At 38.5% G+C, this 17,580-nt stretch overlaps 1 protein-coding gene across 8 annotated transcripts in view; it reads left to right on the top strand.

Moving 5' to 3' along the window:
• PALLD (palladin, cytoskeletal associated protein) overlaps positions 1-17,580 on the top strand; it is a 331,056-nt gene that overhangs the window by 294,419 nt on the left and 19,057 nt on the right. For 6 of the 8 annotated variants that reach the window (XM_061584126.1, XM_061584128.1, XM_061584130.1 and 3 more), the window contains 5 exons: positions 204-339; positions 2,223-2,324; positions 3,192-3,242; positions 4,063-4,281; positions 10,751-10,900. In XM_061584126.1, the coding sequence (XP_061440110.1) occupies positions 204-339; positions 2,223-2,324; positions 3,192-3,242; positions 4,063-4,281; positions 10,751-10,900 (658 nt within the window). The remainder of the gene's footprint in view (positions 1-203; positions 340-2,222; positions 2,325-3,191; positions 3,243-4,062; positions 4,282-10,750; positions 10,901-17,580) is intronic. The other 2 variants (XM_061584129.1, XM_061584127.1) reach the window with 1 other exon arrangement.

Here is a 17,580-nt window from a genome sequence, read left to right as displayed (position 1 = left end):
ACTTCAGGAGGAGGCCACTAATATCTTGCTCAAGGGCCCTCCAAAATCTGTCTCTTGCACTGTGTCTTCCTAAAATGAAAGCTGTTTGGTCGGGGAGTATATGCTTGCTATTTAATATTTATATTAAAGATTAGTATGATTTCTGCAACTGCTATCTCTATATATAGTAGAAAGTATCTGTAAACTATCTGTTTTCTTTGCAGGGGATTTCCAAAGAAAACAGGCAGAACTGCTAGGATTGCATCTGATGAAGAAATTCAGGGCACAAAAGATGCTGTTATTCAGGACCTGGAAAGAAAGCTTCGTTTCAAAGAAGATCTATTGAACAATGGACAACCGGTACGTAATTGCAAGATTCGAGGGTTACATCAGTCATAGTGCTAGCAGTAGCGCTCTGAACAATTTCCTTAATTTTCATCAATTTGGGGGAGAGGGGGGGAGTCCTTAAATTCACATGGATTTCAATTTTATATTCCATTGTATCTTATTCAGTCCTGAATAAGAAGGAAAAACATACCCCAAAATACAGCCGTGGGTCCAAAGAACCTTCCAAGCAAGCCAGTTTCCACACGCTCCTATATCTGCAGACCCACTTGGCTTTTGCAAATTCACTCAAGGTTAAGGCTTCTCTAGAATAGCTTTACAGCAGTGCGGAGGGCTGCAGGGGCAGGGATGGGGCAGGAAGAAGAGATTGGCAACAAATCTCTGCGCAAGCAGAAATTCCTCCCACTTGTGCAGTAGAATCTTTGCACCCAAGCCACAGTTATTCCGTTGGGCAAATGATACATTTGTCCCATTATATCAGCCTTCCCCAACCTACTGCCCTTTAGATGTTTTAGACTACAACTCCCATCAGCCCTAGCCACTATCTGGACAAGCCTTAATTCTCATTTCATATAATTAATTCTCTCTGTCGAGGTTATGGGTGAGCGATTCTTAAGTTTGAATATACATTGTCATCTTCCAATAATTTTTAATTGACCTTATATACCAGAGTAACTTCGCTTTCACCTCTAACTCTGTTGCTGAAACCATAGACTACAGTAGTAAGGGAGTTCACCTAAAGCTGCCAGCCGGATTAGAAAATGAGTATTGAGAAACACTTTATTCTAAGCTGTAGGTCCATTCTTGATCACTTTTTAGGCCTACCAGTAAGTGAAAGATTACTTCACTTCAAGTACTTTGAACAATAAAATCTAAATTACAATAAATATGTGTATTTTCCATCTGTTCAACACCTTTAATATGGAGGATTCTGGAAGCAAGCTTGTGTGAATGATACAGACTGAATGAGCTATATAGCTAAGACAAAGCTGCAGTTGAGTTATTACATATAAATACCACTAAGTGAGTTTCTAGGATCTTTGCCAGCAATGGGAATTTTGTACGCAGCTAACTTCTAAACCATACCCATAAGTTTTAAATGTCGTTCTTCACCTGAAGAATTCATGTGACATTTTTGCACTGCTTTTAGTTCACACCTTTTATATTTTCAATGGAGAGAAAGAAAATTAGTATTAAGTGGGCTACTTGGTCCCTAATATTTTTTCGTATACAGTACCTCCTTTCGGGGGGGAAGAGGGACCATCACTGCCAGCTTTGCAAGTTTTAGTCTTTATTTATTTATTTATTTAAAGCATAAACCTTTGTCAGCAAAGATCACTAGAGCACTTTTCTTTTGAGACACTGGTTTTGGTTTTAATGTGATATGTAGAATAAAGGACATGGAAGAGGGGGAAGTGCAACTGTAAACTGACAAAATGGATTTTGTTAAGCACCTGAAGCAGGCAGTGTAGAGCGGGGGAAATAACAGATGATCCCTTTAGAGTAGGTTGGAACCAAAAGTTCCTTTCCTCTGACAGAAGGAGTCTTTCCCCAGAGGAAAGAACCTTTTGGATCCAGCCTATTGTAAAACATTGTTGTTGCTTTGGAAGACTGGAGTGTTGCTTAGATCAGTGATGTGCAAAACTACAGAGGCTGGGCTTCCTTACACACTTTAAAGATCATTTGTATTGGGGCTGTGAGGATGAAGTATACCTCCAGTTTTTATTCAGGAAAAAAATGTGCTTCGACCAACTCTGGGAAACACTGCCCTAGAAACTAACGCGTTACATGGATATATGGGTCTCAAAATTTGCTACCATATCCACATCACTGTTCAGTGTATTGGCCATTCATTTATCAGTGACTGATGCTAGCTTCTCTTTCTCCCTTTGGTGTAGAAGTTAACCTATGAGGAGAAGATGGCTCGTCGACTGCTAGGTGCTGACAGTGCTGCAACAGTCTTCAACATTCAAGAGCCGGAAGAAGAACTGGCAGGACAGGTGCTTCTATGTAGCTTTCCACTTGCACAATAAAAGAGCCACTTTCTTTCATTTGGTTCTCTCTGCACCTGATTGCTTGAAGGCTGATGGAAGGCATTGCTTTTTTGTAGTAAAGGAAATCTGGCTGGGGCTGATGGGTATTGTTCCCACAATACCTGGAAGGCCATAGATTAGCCACCACAGCCTTAAAGCGTATAATAATGATAAATCTATGGAAGTCCAAAGCCTTGAATAGGAAATATGTTGGCAGCCTTCACAGAGGGAACATGGATGTAAGTTCATCAGTTAAATCAACTATCAGCAGGTAAACTTAAAGAATAAACTGAAGGTTTTCTGGGGTGCCTAGCCTGTTTCTGCTGGGAGAACAATTATGGTTGGGGCAATTATTTTATTTAGATGGATGCATGATTACTCTTACATCTGCGAAATGTGATGTATGAAGTTTGCTTGAGACATTTAAACAAAAATGATTTAGCCGTGTAATTTTTTAGAAACAGTTGTATCACAGAACATAGTGATTTCTCACTACAAGATAAAGTGGAAGAGAATTTTTAACATCTGAACCTTTCTAGTTCATTCTTTGCTTTTGATCTTTCACTATCTCAACATAAAGCACAGTATCTGCATCTTGAGATCCTTTTTTTGTTTTATCTGTGCTTTTGGATACAACCCAAGTAGAGAAGAAAAACATAAAGTAGGAATGGTTTTGTTGGCTGTTAAAAAACTATTTTTAGTTGAGATAGGCATTGTAATCAATCTGCTTGTGTTAACATATGTAATACATTCTGACAAGAGTTCTCTGTGACTATAGTAGAGTCCCTTTATGCATCTTACTTTCTCTGTCTATCTTCTTTTCTGCCTTTACAGGGAATGGGCTCTCTTGATGGTTCTGTAGTGATTCCTGAGGATGTTCAGAAGGTTTCACTTCTCTTCTGATTTGCTGTCTGCTGATTTCTGTTGATTTTTCTGGTGTTTTTTCCTTTCTTGGCTTTACAAAGCTGTTTCCAGAAATTTAGCAATTTAACTATTTCTTTGTTAGGGGTAATTTTTTCACATTTATGACTAACATTGTAAAGCTTGGCTGTGCTGTACAGTTGAACATGTGTGAGTAGAGATTATCTATTTCTTTCATAAGGAAGACTTTGTGTGAAAACATAGATGTGTAGCAAAATTATTTTGTTAAATCCATCTGTGATGCATTTATTGGATGGAAACCACAAATTGCACTTAAAAGGTTAGCACACCTTAACTCTGGACTCCTAATAGGATGGTAATCTCTAGCTGGTCTAGCAGTATGCTAAATCCAGTGTTACCATATCCTCTGCTTTCCTACTGCCAGAAGGTGGAGGCAACCACCTTTCCACATAGTAAACCCACTATGCAGTACATTTGCAAGTCCCTCCTACATGCACTGTCAGTTTCCACCCATTATTTATTGTTTGCTTAGAAACAAATTGAAGTGCCAAATTCAGAAAGGGAGAAAGTTGGTAGTATGTGGGAGAAACTTTAGAATACTTTGAAATTCAACTAAGCATCTTCTCATATGTGCCCATCTGTTCGTAAGGAATTCATTTAGGACAGAGACTTTTACATTTTGCTTTATATAACGGAGTTTCCTTCTTTACTGCAATCCTAATAGATTTTATATTTTTTTAAAACAAAATCTGGAGAATGAACCATAATCCCATCAAACGTCTTTTGGAATAAAATTGGGACTTGAGTTTTTCTTGTTTGATAGGAATATAAAGTCTCCAGCTTTGAGCAGAGACTGATCAGTGAGATTGAGTTTCGGCTGGAGAGATCTCCTGTAGAGGAGTCTGATGATGAGGTGGAGGATGGAGAACACCTCGACAACAGTGTGGCACCGTATTTTGAGATGAAGCTGAAACATTACAAAATATTTGAAGGAATGCCAGTCACCTTTACATGCAGTGTGTCTGGAAACCCAAATCCAAAGGTAAGAGAAAATAAACCACTTTGGAGGTAAACAGAAAGTGTCCATGTGGTTTTCATGTAAAAACCATGTGGTTTTCATTGACACATGCTATTTCTCTTTTGGAGATTCAGTTAAATGTATTTCTTGTATTTTCCTGCTTTGTTTACATGGAACCAGTTCACACAAACTGAGCATATGGTAGCCAAATTTGAGCATGTGTCAACTTTCAGCTCACGGGAAGGTGGTTGTGTAACAACATGTGGTTGTGTGGTACACTAATATGGTGTAGTGGTTATTGGATGAACTGGGACCCAGGAGACCAGAGTTGAAATCCCCACTCAACCATGAAGCTCACTGGGTGACCTTGGGCCAGTCACTATCTCTTGGCCTAACCTACCTCACAGGTTTGTTGTGAGGATAACATAGGAGGGGGAGAACCGTGTTTGTATGCCACCTTGAGCTCCTTGGAGGAAAGATGGGATATAAATTTAATACTAATAGAACAAAATAAATAAAACAAAAAACATAGCACATGTCATACATGCCTTTTGAGGCTTTCCTCAGAACTCAATGGAACTAGGCGGTGTGGCATTCTGCTTAACTAGAGGTTCAGGCATGTTAGAATTTCCTTTTGGAGTATATCCAACAGGAAGCACTCAACTTCAGAGGCTAGTGATTGCCAAAGAGTAGTGCACCCCATCTTTGTGCAATATGCTGTCTTCTTCAAGAACCTCAAAAAAGCTTTTGTATATTATTATTATTATTATCTTTATTTATACCCCGCCATTTTTCCAAAACTGGAGCTTATGGCGGCTTCCAGATAAAAATACATATAATTAAATACATACAAAATCCACATTAAAACAAAATGAAACTATTTCCAATATTAAAACCGTACACACATATAGCTAAAAGAGTTCAAACTAGTTTAAAAATAATATAATATAATATATATAGACTCTAGCCAAAGTCCAGTTGGCCTTGTGGACCATCTGCTATCTTGAGAAGTGCATCCATTTGGTAAACAGCTACAAGACTGGGGATCATATCATGTGCAACTTTGTAGTGAGGCAACATAAGCATAATAGCATGCTTCAGTCATGTGTGTGGATTGAAAAAAGCTCATACAAGGCATAACAACATACCTCAATCGTGCATGCAGTTAGATGTGATTGCTACATATGAATGAGGCTTTCTTTCAAATATGCATTCTCCTAACCATCATTAAATGATTTACTTCAGCCTAATTAATTACATAACAAAGACGTCTCTCCTGCTGATACTTTCCATAGAATAACTAATTAAACATGCATTTGGAGGGGTTCCTCCTACAGGCTTTTATTGACATTAGCTTGGGTTCATAGCAGTGGTCAGCTGTGGCTAGAATTACAAACCCAGGCAAAAGCATAATGCTCAAGGACTTTTCAAGCCACTACCATGGTCCTAAAACGTCCCTTCTCTGTTTTGAACTGGAGCCAGTTATTCTCAGTGAGACATCCCAAATGACAGCCAAAGATCTTGCATACAGAGAAATACTTTTGTTTCTACTTTTAGCATATTTGTTGAGAATAGTTTGTCATGGAGAATCTCTTGCATAAATCTTTAATGTTTTCCTGGCTAGCATAACCAAACCAGTTAATGGCCTCTCTAAAAGGAGGCAGACATTCCTGATGCTACCTCTGCCTTTAGATCACCATTGGCAGTTGTCAGAGAGGCTTTGCAATATTATATGTGATGAAGATATCAGAAAATGTAATTGAACATGAGAGTCTTCAAAGTGCTGACTTAATGACATTACCATGCTTATTTTAGTTTCCTTGTTTCCTGTAGCTGCATGGTTGTATCCTTTGCCTGTCACACTGCAATATAATGTTTTGGCACAAGGTTGTTCTTAATTGCCAATGAACAGCATCTCCAGTTCTTGTCAGGTCTTGGTCTAATAGTCAGTTCTGGATAACGTGAATAACCAGGTCTGATACAGCCACTCTCGTGGCTGTATAATACAGTATTTCTTCCACAAGCATGCATGCGTTCATGAAGTCATTTCAGGAAGTGATCTTATGTTTTCCAAATTATGGGTACTGAAGGGCCTGTTGTGGTGTGTGGCCAACTCCCTTTTCAAGAGCTTCAAAAACAATTGTGAAAGGAGGAAAACTCATTTGAAATTCTGGAAGCTCTTTTTGACCTGTGGCGGTTGGCTGTCACAAAAGGCAAAAACTGTAGATCATTATTATAATTGTTCACACTTTTAAAAATATAATTTTCAAAATCTGATTTCAATTTTTGGATTTTGGAACATTCAACATTTGATACTGGGTTACAAAACCTATTTTCAGCTAATGGAAGTTTTGCTATCCACAGTTTAAATACATAGCTATCTCAAAAACTAAAAATTTGGATCTTGAAAATCTTGAATTTCAAAATTGTTTGAGATTGTGAAACTTAGATTTCTGCATTTTCAACTGAGAATTTGTTTTTCTCTGAAATTCACTGCAACTCAGTTAAATTGAATTTAATTAATAACTATTTTAAACATTTTTGCATTATTTAATGTTGACGGAGGCAACATACATAATATAATAATGGTAACGTCTTGCAGGAAAAAAAAGACTGGCTTTAGGGCAAGGAGAAGAAATTGACATCCTGAATAAATTATTGCACAACAGAATTAAAGTTTTTTTAAAAAGCCATACTTGGAAGCCGTTTGCTGCTTTATAATCATGTTGATCTGGGACAACAGGTATTTAATGTATCGTTACTTCCTGGCAAGCCTTCTGATTCTGCAATGAAAGAAGTGTGTTATAAAACAATTACTGACTCTTAACAGATCTGCAGATGTAAGGTAATGTTACGAAATCTGAAGTGTGCAAGTTCAAACCTATTTTTGCATATGTTTGTTAAGACCTATAGGTTTATAAATGATAACATGACTTTTTATTTGAAACATAAGAGTTATGTCAGCAAATGAGAACACATTAACAAGCCTTTGTTGGCAGCATAGATATTTTGCAATCCTGCACACACACACAGAGCATTAGGAAGAAATATAGCTGACTACTGGGTGAAATTGACACACAGTCCTTACCAGCATTGGTGAGCCTTATATGGAAGTGTGAGCTCCCATAAATATTCTTAGTTGAATAGCTAGTGTTAGGCTATAAAGACATGCCCATATTTTGTGCATCTAAGTAACAAATACATAGTGATCAAACATAAGGAAAGATTAAGATGGCAGAATTAGCTGTTGCAATCTATAGCTTTGGATCATCTCAACATCTTTACTTTTGCTTGGAAATGGAATGATACAGTAACGTTCCTTCCAAGTGACTGAGTGTCTTAAACCTATTCAAAGTGAATCTTGAGAATAAACATACTCCCTTAATCATCTTGCCCTGGTTCCACAAAGCCCTTTCACCAGCAATTTTAAGGCAAGTTGCCCAAAGATTAGAGATCTGTCTGTGAGTTTTCCTTGCACAGTCTCTTCAGACATGAATATTTGACACAACCAGTCAGTGTGCCATTGCCTCTGCAATCTTATTCACTCAGAGGTAACTAATGCTGCCAGGGATTGCTTAGTTTGTCGGGTCAGTTTTTACAACTGGGGTCCACGTGTACTATGGAAAATCGTGCTTCACTTACTACTACCAATGATTAACAACCCCAATTCTAAACATGTGTGCTGCCGCTGAATCTGCCTGCAATGTAAGCATAACATAATGTTCTGTGATGGGGAGTTGTTGAAGAAGTTGATTATATCCCTCCGTGAGTGTTTATACTTGATTACACTACAAGACTTAGGATTGGTCAAGAAGTCAAACAAATGTAACTTTTGTGTACGGTGGCTGAGGGTGGGGAAACTGTTTTTGGGCCCTGTTCCATCCTTTGCAAATGAAAGTAGCCTTTTCTTTCTTCATTTCAGAATTACTGATAACATTTCAAAGTAATTATAAGCAGCAAATGTATTCTGCCATAATATACTAATGCACAGCTGTTTGTCTCAGTGCAAACAAACCTTGGGTGGCAATATCTGACGAGGAAACCATGAGACAGACAGTAAGGAATGTTCACTGATAGATCAAGTCTAAATGTGTATCACCCTTCTTTGAGCAGACATTTTCATTTCACTCTGCTGGACAAGCTTGCCATGCCTAGCTGGATAGTTTATGAGCAGCAAAAAATATTCACAGAAAAGGTAGCTCCTATATCAGTGTTTCCCCAGCATTACATGAGCCCTGTTTGTGTGAGCTCTGGGTATGTGTACTGTATGTTCATTGGAGAGGAGAAAGTAACAGCAGCATGACCTGCTCTAGTCTACAGGCATTTGTAAATTGTTGGAACCAACCATATCCACATTCAAAATGTGCGCACAGTTAGGAATAAACAGGGTCTCTGATTTCACAGAGAAATCTTTTTGGTGTAGTTTGTTCTAACAGTCTATTGAATGTGTATAGGTTACGTGTAGGGCCTGTCACCATGACTTGTCTTTCTCACCCACCACCATCTGGTGTGTAACATTGATCATGTTGGTCAAAAGAACAAGTCTTGAATATCTCCACATGAACTCAAAAAGCTTAACTGCACATAATGTCTGATCAGAGGGGACTGGAGTATCTGCAACTTTTTCTGAAGCCTATATAAAACTGTAAACTATTTTATAGGTGGGATGGCATGTCACCTAACCATGATATGCCAGGAATTCAGAGTCTCGTGTAAAGAAAGGTACCTGTTTACAACCTGTCACTTTTTTAAAAAGCAAGGATGGGGTTAACTGACTTGTACACAGTTGTATGAGTTCGCTTCAGTACAGTGTTTTATAAGTCAAGTTTTGGCATTTTGACCCTGTTAATTCCTGCCTCAAAGTTTAGTCACCCAAGACAGATAAGGATGGATATCTGTTCAAGTTCAGACTTACATATGAAACCAGGTTAGGGAATGGGAGCAGGCAGTTTGTGCATGCCCTCCCCCACCCCCTTTACCCAGTTTTGGTGTTTTATGTGACACTGGTGGCATCCCAGGTTTAAAAGGATATGCTCCTCAAGTCACTTTGAGAGCTTTCCCAACCTGATGCTTTTCTACCATTTTGGACTGCAACTCCTGCCATCTCTGATCATTGGCCATGCTGGCTGGAACTGACAGGAGTTGTTTTGTTGTTGTTATGTGCCTTCAAGTCGTGGAGGGTACCAGGTTGAGGAAGGTTAGTCTACACTGACTGGCAATGATCTCCAAGATATCAAACAAGGGACTTGCTCTCAGTCCTACTTGGAGATGCCAAGTATTGAACCTGGGACAATACTTTTCATATGCAAATTGTGTGTTCTACCACTGAAGTTTGGCCCTTCCAACTCCATGAATCTATTATTCTGTTCAAGAATAGTGTAAGTTATGGGAAATATTAACTATGGATAAGACCTCACATCAGTTAAGACCTACAGCTAGTCCATTCTTATTTGTAATTTACTTAGCTGGAAATGCCACTCAGATTCTGTTATGTAGTACTCTCCAGATTAAAGGAGATATGTTACAGAATTCTTTTATGCGTGTACCCAAGCAGACCTTTGCTATACCTTTTTGATTTCTTGATGCTTATTTCTTAGTTTATATACTCTTTTATTCTAAATTGTGTCCTATATAAGAGGAACTATTGCTAATTTTAAAATGTAACACACACACGTACACACACAATCTAAATATGATATTTTTCAAAAAAGGATATAAGTAGTTGCAGGTTTGAAACTCAGCAAACAAACAAAAAATTACGATTGGATTCTTTTTATCTGTAAACATTGTTATTCCCAACAAGCATGCTTCTGTTTTCAGTTCTGAATACACTTCCTAGATTCTGTCTCCTCTGTGCTTATCTTTAAAAAAACATAGGTTTGGATCCAAAGGTGCCCTTCTACATGCAGACAGTGGCTTCTAGTCACAGAAGGCCTGCTTTACTTCTGGAGTGCTATGTGAAAAAAGTTACACAAAATCCAAGGACAGTCTGCTAGTTCAGGCAGATGTGCAAGAGCTGCTATATAACATGTACAAACCTTTCCCTGGCACTCTTATAAGTGTGTGCATACCAGTATTAACAATTACGTCCCTTCTGTTCACAGTGTTTTGGATCTAGCCATAGAATTCAACAGCTTTCTAGTCCAGTCCCTTGCAGCAAGGGAGGGTCACCCTTGCCTTACACAGTCCAGACCTCCAGTGGGCTGCAAATAAGCAGGTGCACCACTCACTGTTAGACTCAGAGAGAGCATTAGCTGCAGATTTTTCAGGCATTTGATCCAAGACACAGAATAGAAGGCAGGGATTTGTTGCAGATTCTCCTTGTTTCTTTCTAAAAAATTAGAACTCTAGCCATAAACCCAGGGCCAGACCCTCTCCAGGCTTTGTTCCTAATATTATTGTGCCATTGTAAACAGGTGAGACTTGTTCACACTATTCATTATGATTCCTGTATCTGTCTTCTTAACCATTTACGCTATGTTCTTGGATGCAGATCTATTGGTTCAAAGATGGAAAGCAAATATCTAAAAGGAGTGAGCACTACAGGATGCAAAGAGAACCTGATGGGACCTGCTCTCTCCATACCACAGCTTCCACTCTAGATGACGATGGGAATTACACTATCATGGCTGCCAACCCTCAGGTAAACCAAGGCTTAACTTCAGAGTAAGCATCCTCCTGGGCAAAAATCTTTGTAAGCATTCACAGTCTGACTTTTGGATAACTTAATTGATGGATGATGTCATTTCGGAGCAAATAATACTTAAAGCCTCATTGTTCATCTCACATCAATGGGGTGGGACTTGTAAGTGTTGCCAAGCTGAGAACAGGTTGCCTTCAAGGGATTATTTTTTAAAAAAGTTTTTTTAATTGTGATCTCTTTCTGAGCAACTGCCATCTATAGTGGTATTCTTCTGCAACCTTCATGCACCCCATGTTGAAGTTGACTTGATTTGAACAATGATCATTCATGCAAACTTTACTCCTGATAACCTTAGCATGTAATTATATAATATGAGAAAACCTGGACTCTTGCCCATAGTGATAATACCATGCTTACCCCCCCCCCCACATAATAAAATTTACCCTTTCTCCTTATGTTGTCTTGGGTGTTTCCATATACCCCACGAGGATAACCAGTTATGTGGAGTAGGAAACACACAGTATGATGATGACAAGACACGGGATAAGTTTTATGGCTATTGAAGAAAGAGAGGTGTGAACTCAACAGAGAGCAGCAGGATAAGCCACGCTTTTTATCACAGGCTGTGTGTCTTGTGTGGTTGCCAAGTAAAATAATCTAACACAGCTTGTTCTTGGTTATGCTTCCTAACATTTGTAGCCCCATTGAAACCTCAGGTCATCGAATGCTGTTCTGGATAGGTAAAGATTTTAGAAGCAGGGTCTAAAACCTGTTTCTCAAGAAACGCAAAGACCATAATGCAATCCTCCAGAGGGAAAATGGGTCCTTAGCTGCAGAGGCAGCAGTCTCACTGGGAGATTATTTTTGTCATCTTGAAACCACTGAGGTGATGTTGCTTTCTTATCTGAGGAGTTCTTTTCATCTCCAATATGCTAGAATAAAGTAGAGGTTGTCTTTTGCACTGAAGCATTTAAAGCAAGGATGGGAAACCTGTGGCCCTCAGATGTTGTTGGACTACATTTCCCATCACTCTTGACTCTTTGGCTTGCTGGGTGGGACTGATGGGAATTGGGAGTCCAGCAATATCTGAAGGGCCACAGGTTCCACCATCCTAGTTTAAAGCAAAAACAGCCTGAATCCTATGTATGCTTATTTGGAAGGGCATCCTACTGAGTGTGGATTATTCTCAAGTAAGGAATTGCAGCTCAAGTGTGTTTACCAGTACATCACTTTCCAGCCATTCATTTTGCAACCCTGTGGGGTGTGTGGAGACACAATATAAATAGTCAATTGAATAAAAGATTTTTGATGTAGCACCTAAGATCTTGCCAAACCCAAAATTGCCAAATAGGATTACATTTAAAAATAATGATCTCTATCACTAAAGCACAGCTTATCCTCTCAAAGAGTGTTGTAGTCTGTTATGAATGTTGCTAGGTTGCTTAACCATAATGGTTCCATTTCTGAAAGGCTCTGGAGCTGTCTTTTTTCTCCTTTTCTTTTTTGGAAGATATAAAATACATAGAATGTGACTTGATATCACAAATATTAGAAAATGATGAGACATAAATGTTGTATCTACATAAAATTAATACTCTGGACGTGCATAATTTCCTGTAAAATATATAGACTTCTCAGTAGCTATTTCTAAACTTTTATCAGGGCACACTGCACTGCTGCAAGAAATTGTGCCAGTTTAGACTTTTAAAGTTTTGACTTTTAAAGTAAGCAGAGTTCTTTATTATGTCTTAACTTGGGGAATTCTGGTTAGATTAAACTCTGGGTAGTTCAAACAACTCAGGATGGAACTATGGTATATGATCCTGGCTTGTTTACTAGCCAAAGTTTAAACTAACCAGAGTTCTCCTCAGATGTAACAAGGAGCTCTGTTTAGCTTAAAAGTAGAAGTGAAAGCTTTCCACCTTGTCCTTGCAACCTTGTTAGAGGAAGTGAGAAGACGAGATCATGTGAGCCTAAGGCTTGTTCACATAAACCCAAACTATAGTGACCTATCTGAAAAGCCCCATTGATTAAATATAGGGCCCGTGATCATTAAGTATCTGCCCACAAAGGAGGAAGACTACTGCATATTTCTCTTTCTCTCTCATCCACTGCTCTGGCCTTGCTTGCTTTCCGTCTGCCTCTGTTGAGTGTAGGTGGCTTTGCCCCATCTCCGTGTTGGGTCCTAAAGGAACATTAATAAACTCAGATGCAGACACAGCAATGTTATCCACTCTCAGAGGAGGCTACTCCTTGCGTCTCTGCTCTACTGTAGCCGTACCTCCATATAATCAGGAGGCATACCCAGGACAGTGTCTAATGTGCATATACAGGGGGTACATCCCTCTGAAACGGATTTTGGAGGAGGGGCCCAGATGAGCAACAGCTTGTTTCCGAGTTCATTTGCGACAGAACAGTGCAAGCAGAAAATCAACTCAAGAATTGATTATACTGAATATTTTTGGTTATACTGAATGTTCATGTGTGCACACACTCGGGAATGTGCATACTGGGACATAGCATAAATAAGCATTAAATATACTGAAGAAAGTAGCAGGCTAATGTAATCATTTATACGGCGCTTCCTAGTATACAAAGTTTTTTAATCTTTCTTATTTCTAGAGAGCCTTCTGTGCATGTATTGCGCTAATATGTATGTTCAAGAGTGATTGTGTTCTCCTCACCCCCCAAAATGGCAGTTATCCTCATTTGCCTGTGAAATCACTTTACCAGTAGTGGAGAGTTTTTATAAAATAGGTTAAGCATGCAGTGGTGGAATGTGTTCTGAGATACAATGTTTTATATGTGGATAGGCCTTTCTGCTTCTGTGGATAATGACCACTTTTGTCAATTGCACTGAACTCTTCCATTATCTGACATATGGTGGTCGCATTGTTCCTTTAATGTCCTATCACCAGTCATCTTCTGATGATTTAATTATCAGTCATTACTATAAGCAATAACTGAGAGGAAGGCTTAAAAAAAACCTGCTACTTTAATTCCTATTTGGCTGTAGGACAAAGGGTTCTTGATTCATGTATTTATTTTGGAAAATAACCAGAGAATTCTCTGGATGTGAATATGGAAGTTTATTTCATTATGCAACAAAGACAAGCATTTGCTTGGTTCATCTAGTCATTTTATATTCTTTTCTCACAGTATCATTTCCAAATAAACACCATTATGTCTCCTGGCATTAGCATACTTCCACTGGGCTTTTAACAGTACATTAGAAACTAAGGGCAGCAGTGGATCAATGCATGAGCTTTTCACAGCAGAAGATGTAGAATTCCAACTGCGTTGCATCATCATCAAATGGAAATAAACCTGCTTTGTAATCCTAAACACTACTAGAAGTATGTCAGTCGGCATCAAAGCCAGTGTGGTTGTGCACCGGTATAATGCATCAATATTAGAGTATGTTTGCGTGAAGATTTAAGGTAGCCTGATAATGAGTTTACCAGTTTAATCTTTTTAAAAGTAGTTGTAAAAAGGTATCTATGAATAGTGCAAACCAGTCTTCCTCAATCGTTTGTCCTCCAGATGGTGGTGGAGAAAAGATGGATTTGTCTCTCTCTTCTACCTCGAAGAAAGATAACCTATTTAGTAGGCAATAGTGCTGCTCAGACATCAGTCTGAAAGTGCATACAGGATAGAGTAGAATTGTTGTGACTGTTGCTGCTGCTGAGTTTTGACATGTAAGAAAATGTACTCAGACATTGCTCTGATACTATCTTAGATGTTCGTTCAGACTGTTGAATTTAGCAGGCAACACATGCTCATGAAAAGTATCTGTCTGAAAGTACCTGTGCACATACAAACTGTGCATGGATAGGCTGTGTCCATGCGATTGCAGACTTTGCCTGTTTGGAGGTCTTCAACTGTACTGCCAGAGTCTACATGCACTATGGGGAGGGAGGGAGGCTGGCAACCCAAACCAGCTTTGATCACACTCCCACCCTCTGTATGTAAATGCAGCAGAAGATTTGAACAGACCTAATGCAATTTTTTTAAAACCACTCCTGAATTAATAAATAAACATGAAATAGAAAAATAATCAACCTGGACTTTTTAAAAGCAATTCAGCTTATTTCTCTCTCTCTTTTAATAGGGAAAATTACTCATTATCGGATTCTGTCCTTAGTCGTTTATGCTTTTGCTTATTGTTTCCTATTTCATTCATAGTAATTGTAATCACAGCTGTATTACTGCCCATTTCCATCCATTTTGTTTTAGATCATGAGTCATCCTCTCACAAAACTATATTTGTATAGGTGCAACTCACATGTGACCATCTAAGACTGGGGGGGGTGTTTGAACTCCATGAGAGAGCGTTTGTGTGATTCCCTCTGCACTTTGGCTGATTTTAACTATGATAGTATAACACGTCCATGGTAAAACTTCCATTCACTTCCTTATACTTCCTTCCTTCCTTCCTTCCTTCCTTCCTTCCTTCCTTCCTTCCTTCCTTCCTTCCTTTCTTTCTTTCTTTCTTTCTTTCTTTCTTTCTTTCTTTCTTTCTTTCTTTCTTTCTTTCTTTCTTTCTTTCTTCCTTGTTTTATTTATTGACCACCTTCCACGCATGTCTCAATTTACTGTATAAAATGCATTTCTGCACAAGTGTTCTCAATGCAGTTTATAATCTTAAAAATTAAAACAAGAGAAAAGAATGAATACTAAGGAACAAATACAAAACAGTAGAAGCAGCCTACAATCTAAGAACCTTGCTCCCAAAGGCTTGGTGTAACAAACGAAAAGCTTTTACCTCTTCCAGAAAAAGGAGACAATGAAATAGACATGTGGACCTCTCTGGTATTCCACACCTCTGGGCCACCACAAAGAAAGCTCTGCTCCTAATTGATAATAGTCTTGTATCCAAATAAGATAGCTCTTGGAACAAAACTGGCTTAAATTTCGGAGGGAAGAACAACCTGTAGTTATTCCACTAATTCTGCTCCTTTATTCTGGATGTTCAGGCTACTTTTATGACAACTTTTTATTGATTGCATTGTTCTTGTTCTGTGGATTTCCATATGAACCAGCAGCGTACTACTATTACTATTATCTATGGGAGTGGCATCAGTCCTGCAGAACTCGTTTAACCTTTTCTAGGATGGCAATACAATTATGGCAAAAGCTTCACCTGTTCATATTCTGCCTGTCAGACTTTTTTTATATGTGTGACCATGGATTTATTTTTGGGCCTTCCACTCTACCAGCAAAAGAGGACACAGACTAGCATATGGCACAATGTGTATGCATATTTTATGCAGATCTGTGCCCTCTTTTATAGATCTTTTGAACGGCCTAATCAATATACAGTGTACTGGGCCTAGAAAATTCTGTTAGCATTAGTGCCCAGTTTTCCAAGTGATCATCTTTATGAATCAGTGAGAGCTACCTGTACATCCTTTGTCCAGCATCAAAAATCAAGGCAAGGAATACTATGCATTATGGTTTGCATCCTTATTTTCGAAGAAACCATACTGAAGGATACTGAAGGACTGGTAATAATCCATGTATAGATCCTTCTCCCAAGCAGCAAAAAAAAAGCCAAAGAACACAACAGTATACCATGGTCATGCCTCCCTGGCAACCTAATTAAAATCATGTCCTTATTAAGCACAAGACAGAGGTTTCCAGTTAAGAATATGTTTAATAGATACAGTATGTGCAGGTGCATGTATGCATTTACCTTTAAGAGAGGGGGGAAAGGGGACATCACATCCTGTACACAAATGACTCTGTGTGTAGTATGCATGCATTTACCTGAGGTTAAATCCCCCCCCCCCACTAAGTATGATTTAAGAACAGTCTGCATTTTGGTTGCTCTTCCTGTTACAAAATAGCACACTATAAAGAATGAAGATAAACTGTCATATGTGGAACAGTGTGCGCTCTGAGAAGCAATTGTGTTTTGCCGATACAGGGGTGCCTTGTGATCTTAAGGGGCTTCAGTGTGGATTGCTTTCTGGATAAAGACAGTAAATTTAGGAGAAGCAAACATATTTATCTCTTGCTAGTTAAGGCTAATTTATAGAAATGATTAAAGTAGAGATTTACAGATGTATTTGCACTCAGTAAAAACTTAATTTAAGACCTCATTTCCAGGCTATGTACAGTAATTTACTTGAACATGAATATTTGCTTATTTAAATTGGCCTGGACAATGGGAACATGGGCTTCCACCTTTTGGCCTCTAGTAATAATCATTGCTATGATTCCCAATAGTGAAACAACTTAACTCATTGTGGGCTTACTAAGTCACAAACATGAACAAGATTCAAATGGGCATAATTTCATTTCTGTTCACACTTGTTGCCTTTTGTTACTTATGTTAACGCAATCATAAGCATGAAGATGCTTTTGTATCAAACGTTTCACAAGCTATGTAGAATGCTTTTAGTGGGTTGAAATGAGCATTTAATATCAAAGAGCTTATATAGGTAGGCCTTTTATAAAAAGCTGTTCAAAGAAGAAAGTTGGCTTTATAATCACATCACTGGGCTGGTATTTTCCATAAAGCTGTATCAATCTAATAATACTACATCAACAGTTTTATCCAAAATACAATTTTTCAAATGCAGAATCCAAGCCAGCACATAATTAAGTGTACTTGAGTCTTGCTAAACTTAAGTGAGATTTAAATACTCATAATTGTCTTCTAGATTGCACCTAGG

The sequence above is a fragment of the Rhineura floridana genome, chromosome 9, assembly GCF_030035675.1.
Source record: "Rhineura floridana isolate rRhiFlo1 chromosome 9, rRhiFlo1.hap2, whole genome shotgun sequence".
Taxonomy (NCBI): domain Eukaryota; kingdom Metazoa; phylum Chordata; class Lepidosauria; order Squamata; family Rhineuridae; genus Rhineura; species Rhineura floridana.
The sequence above is the reverse complement of the archived record's forward strand: the minus strand, read 5'-3'. Positions and strand labels throughout refer to the sequence as shown.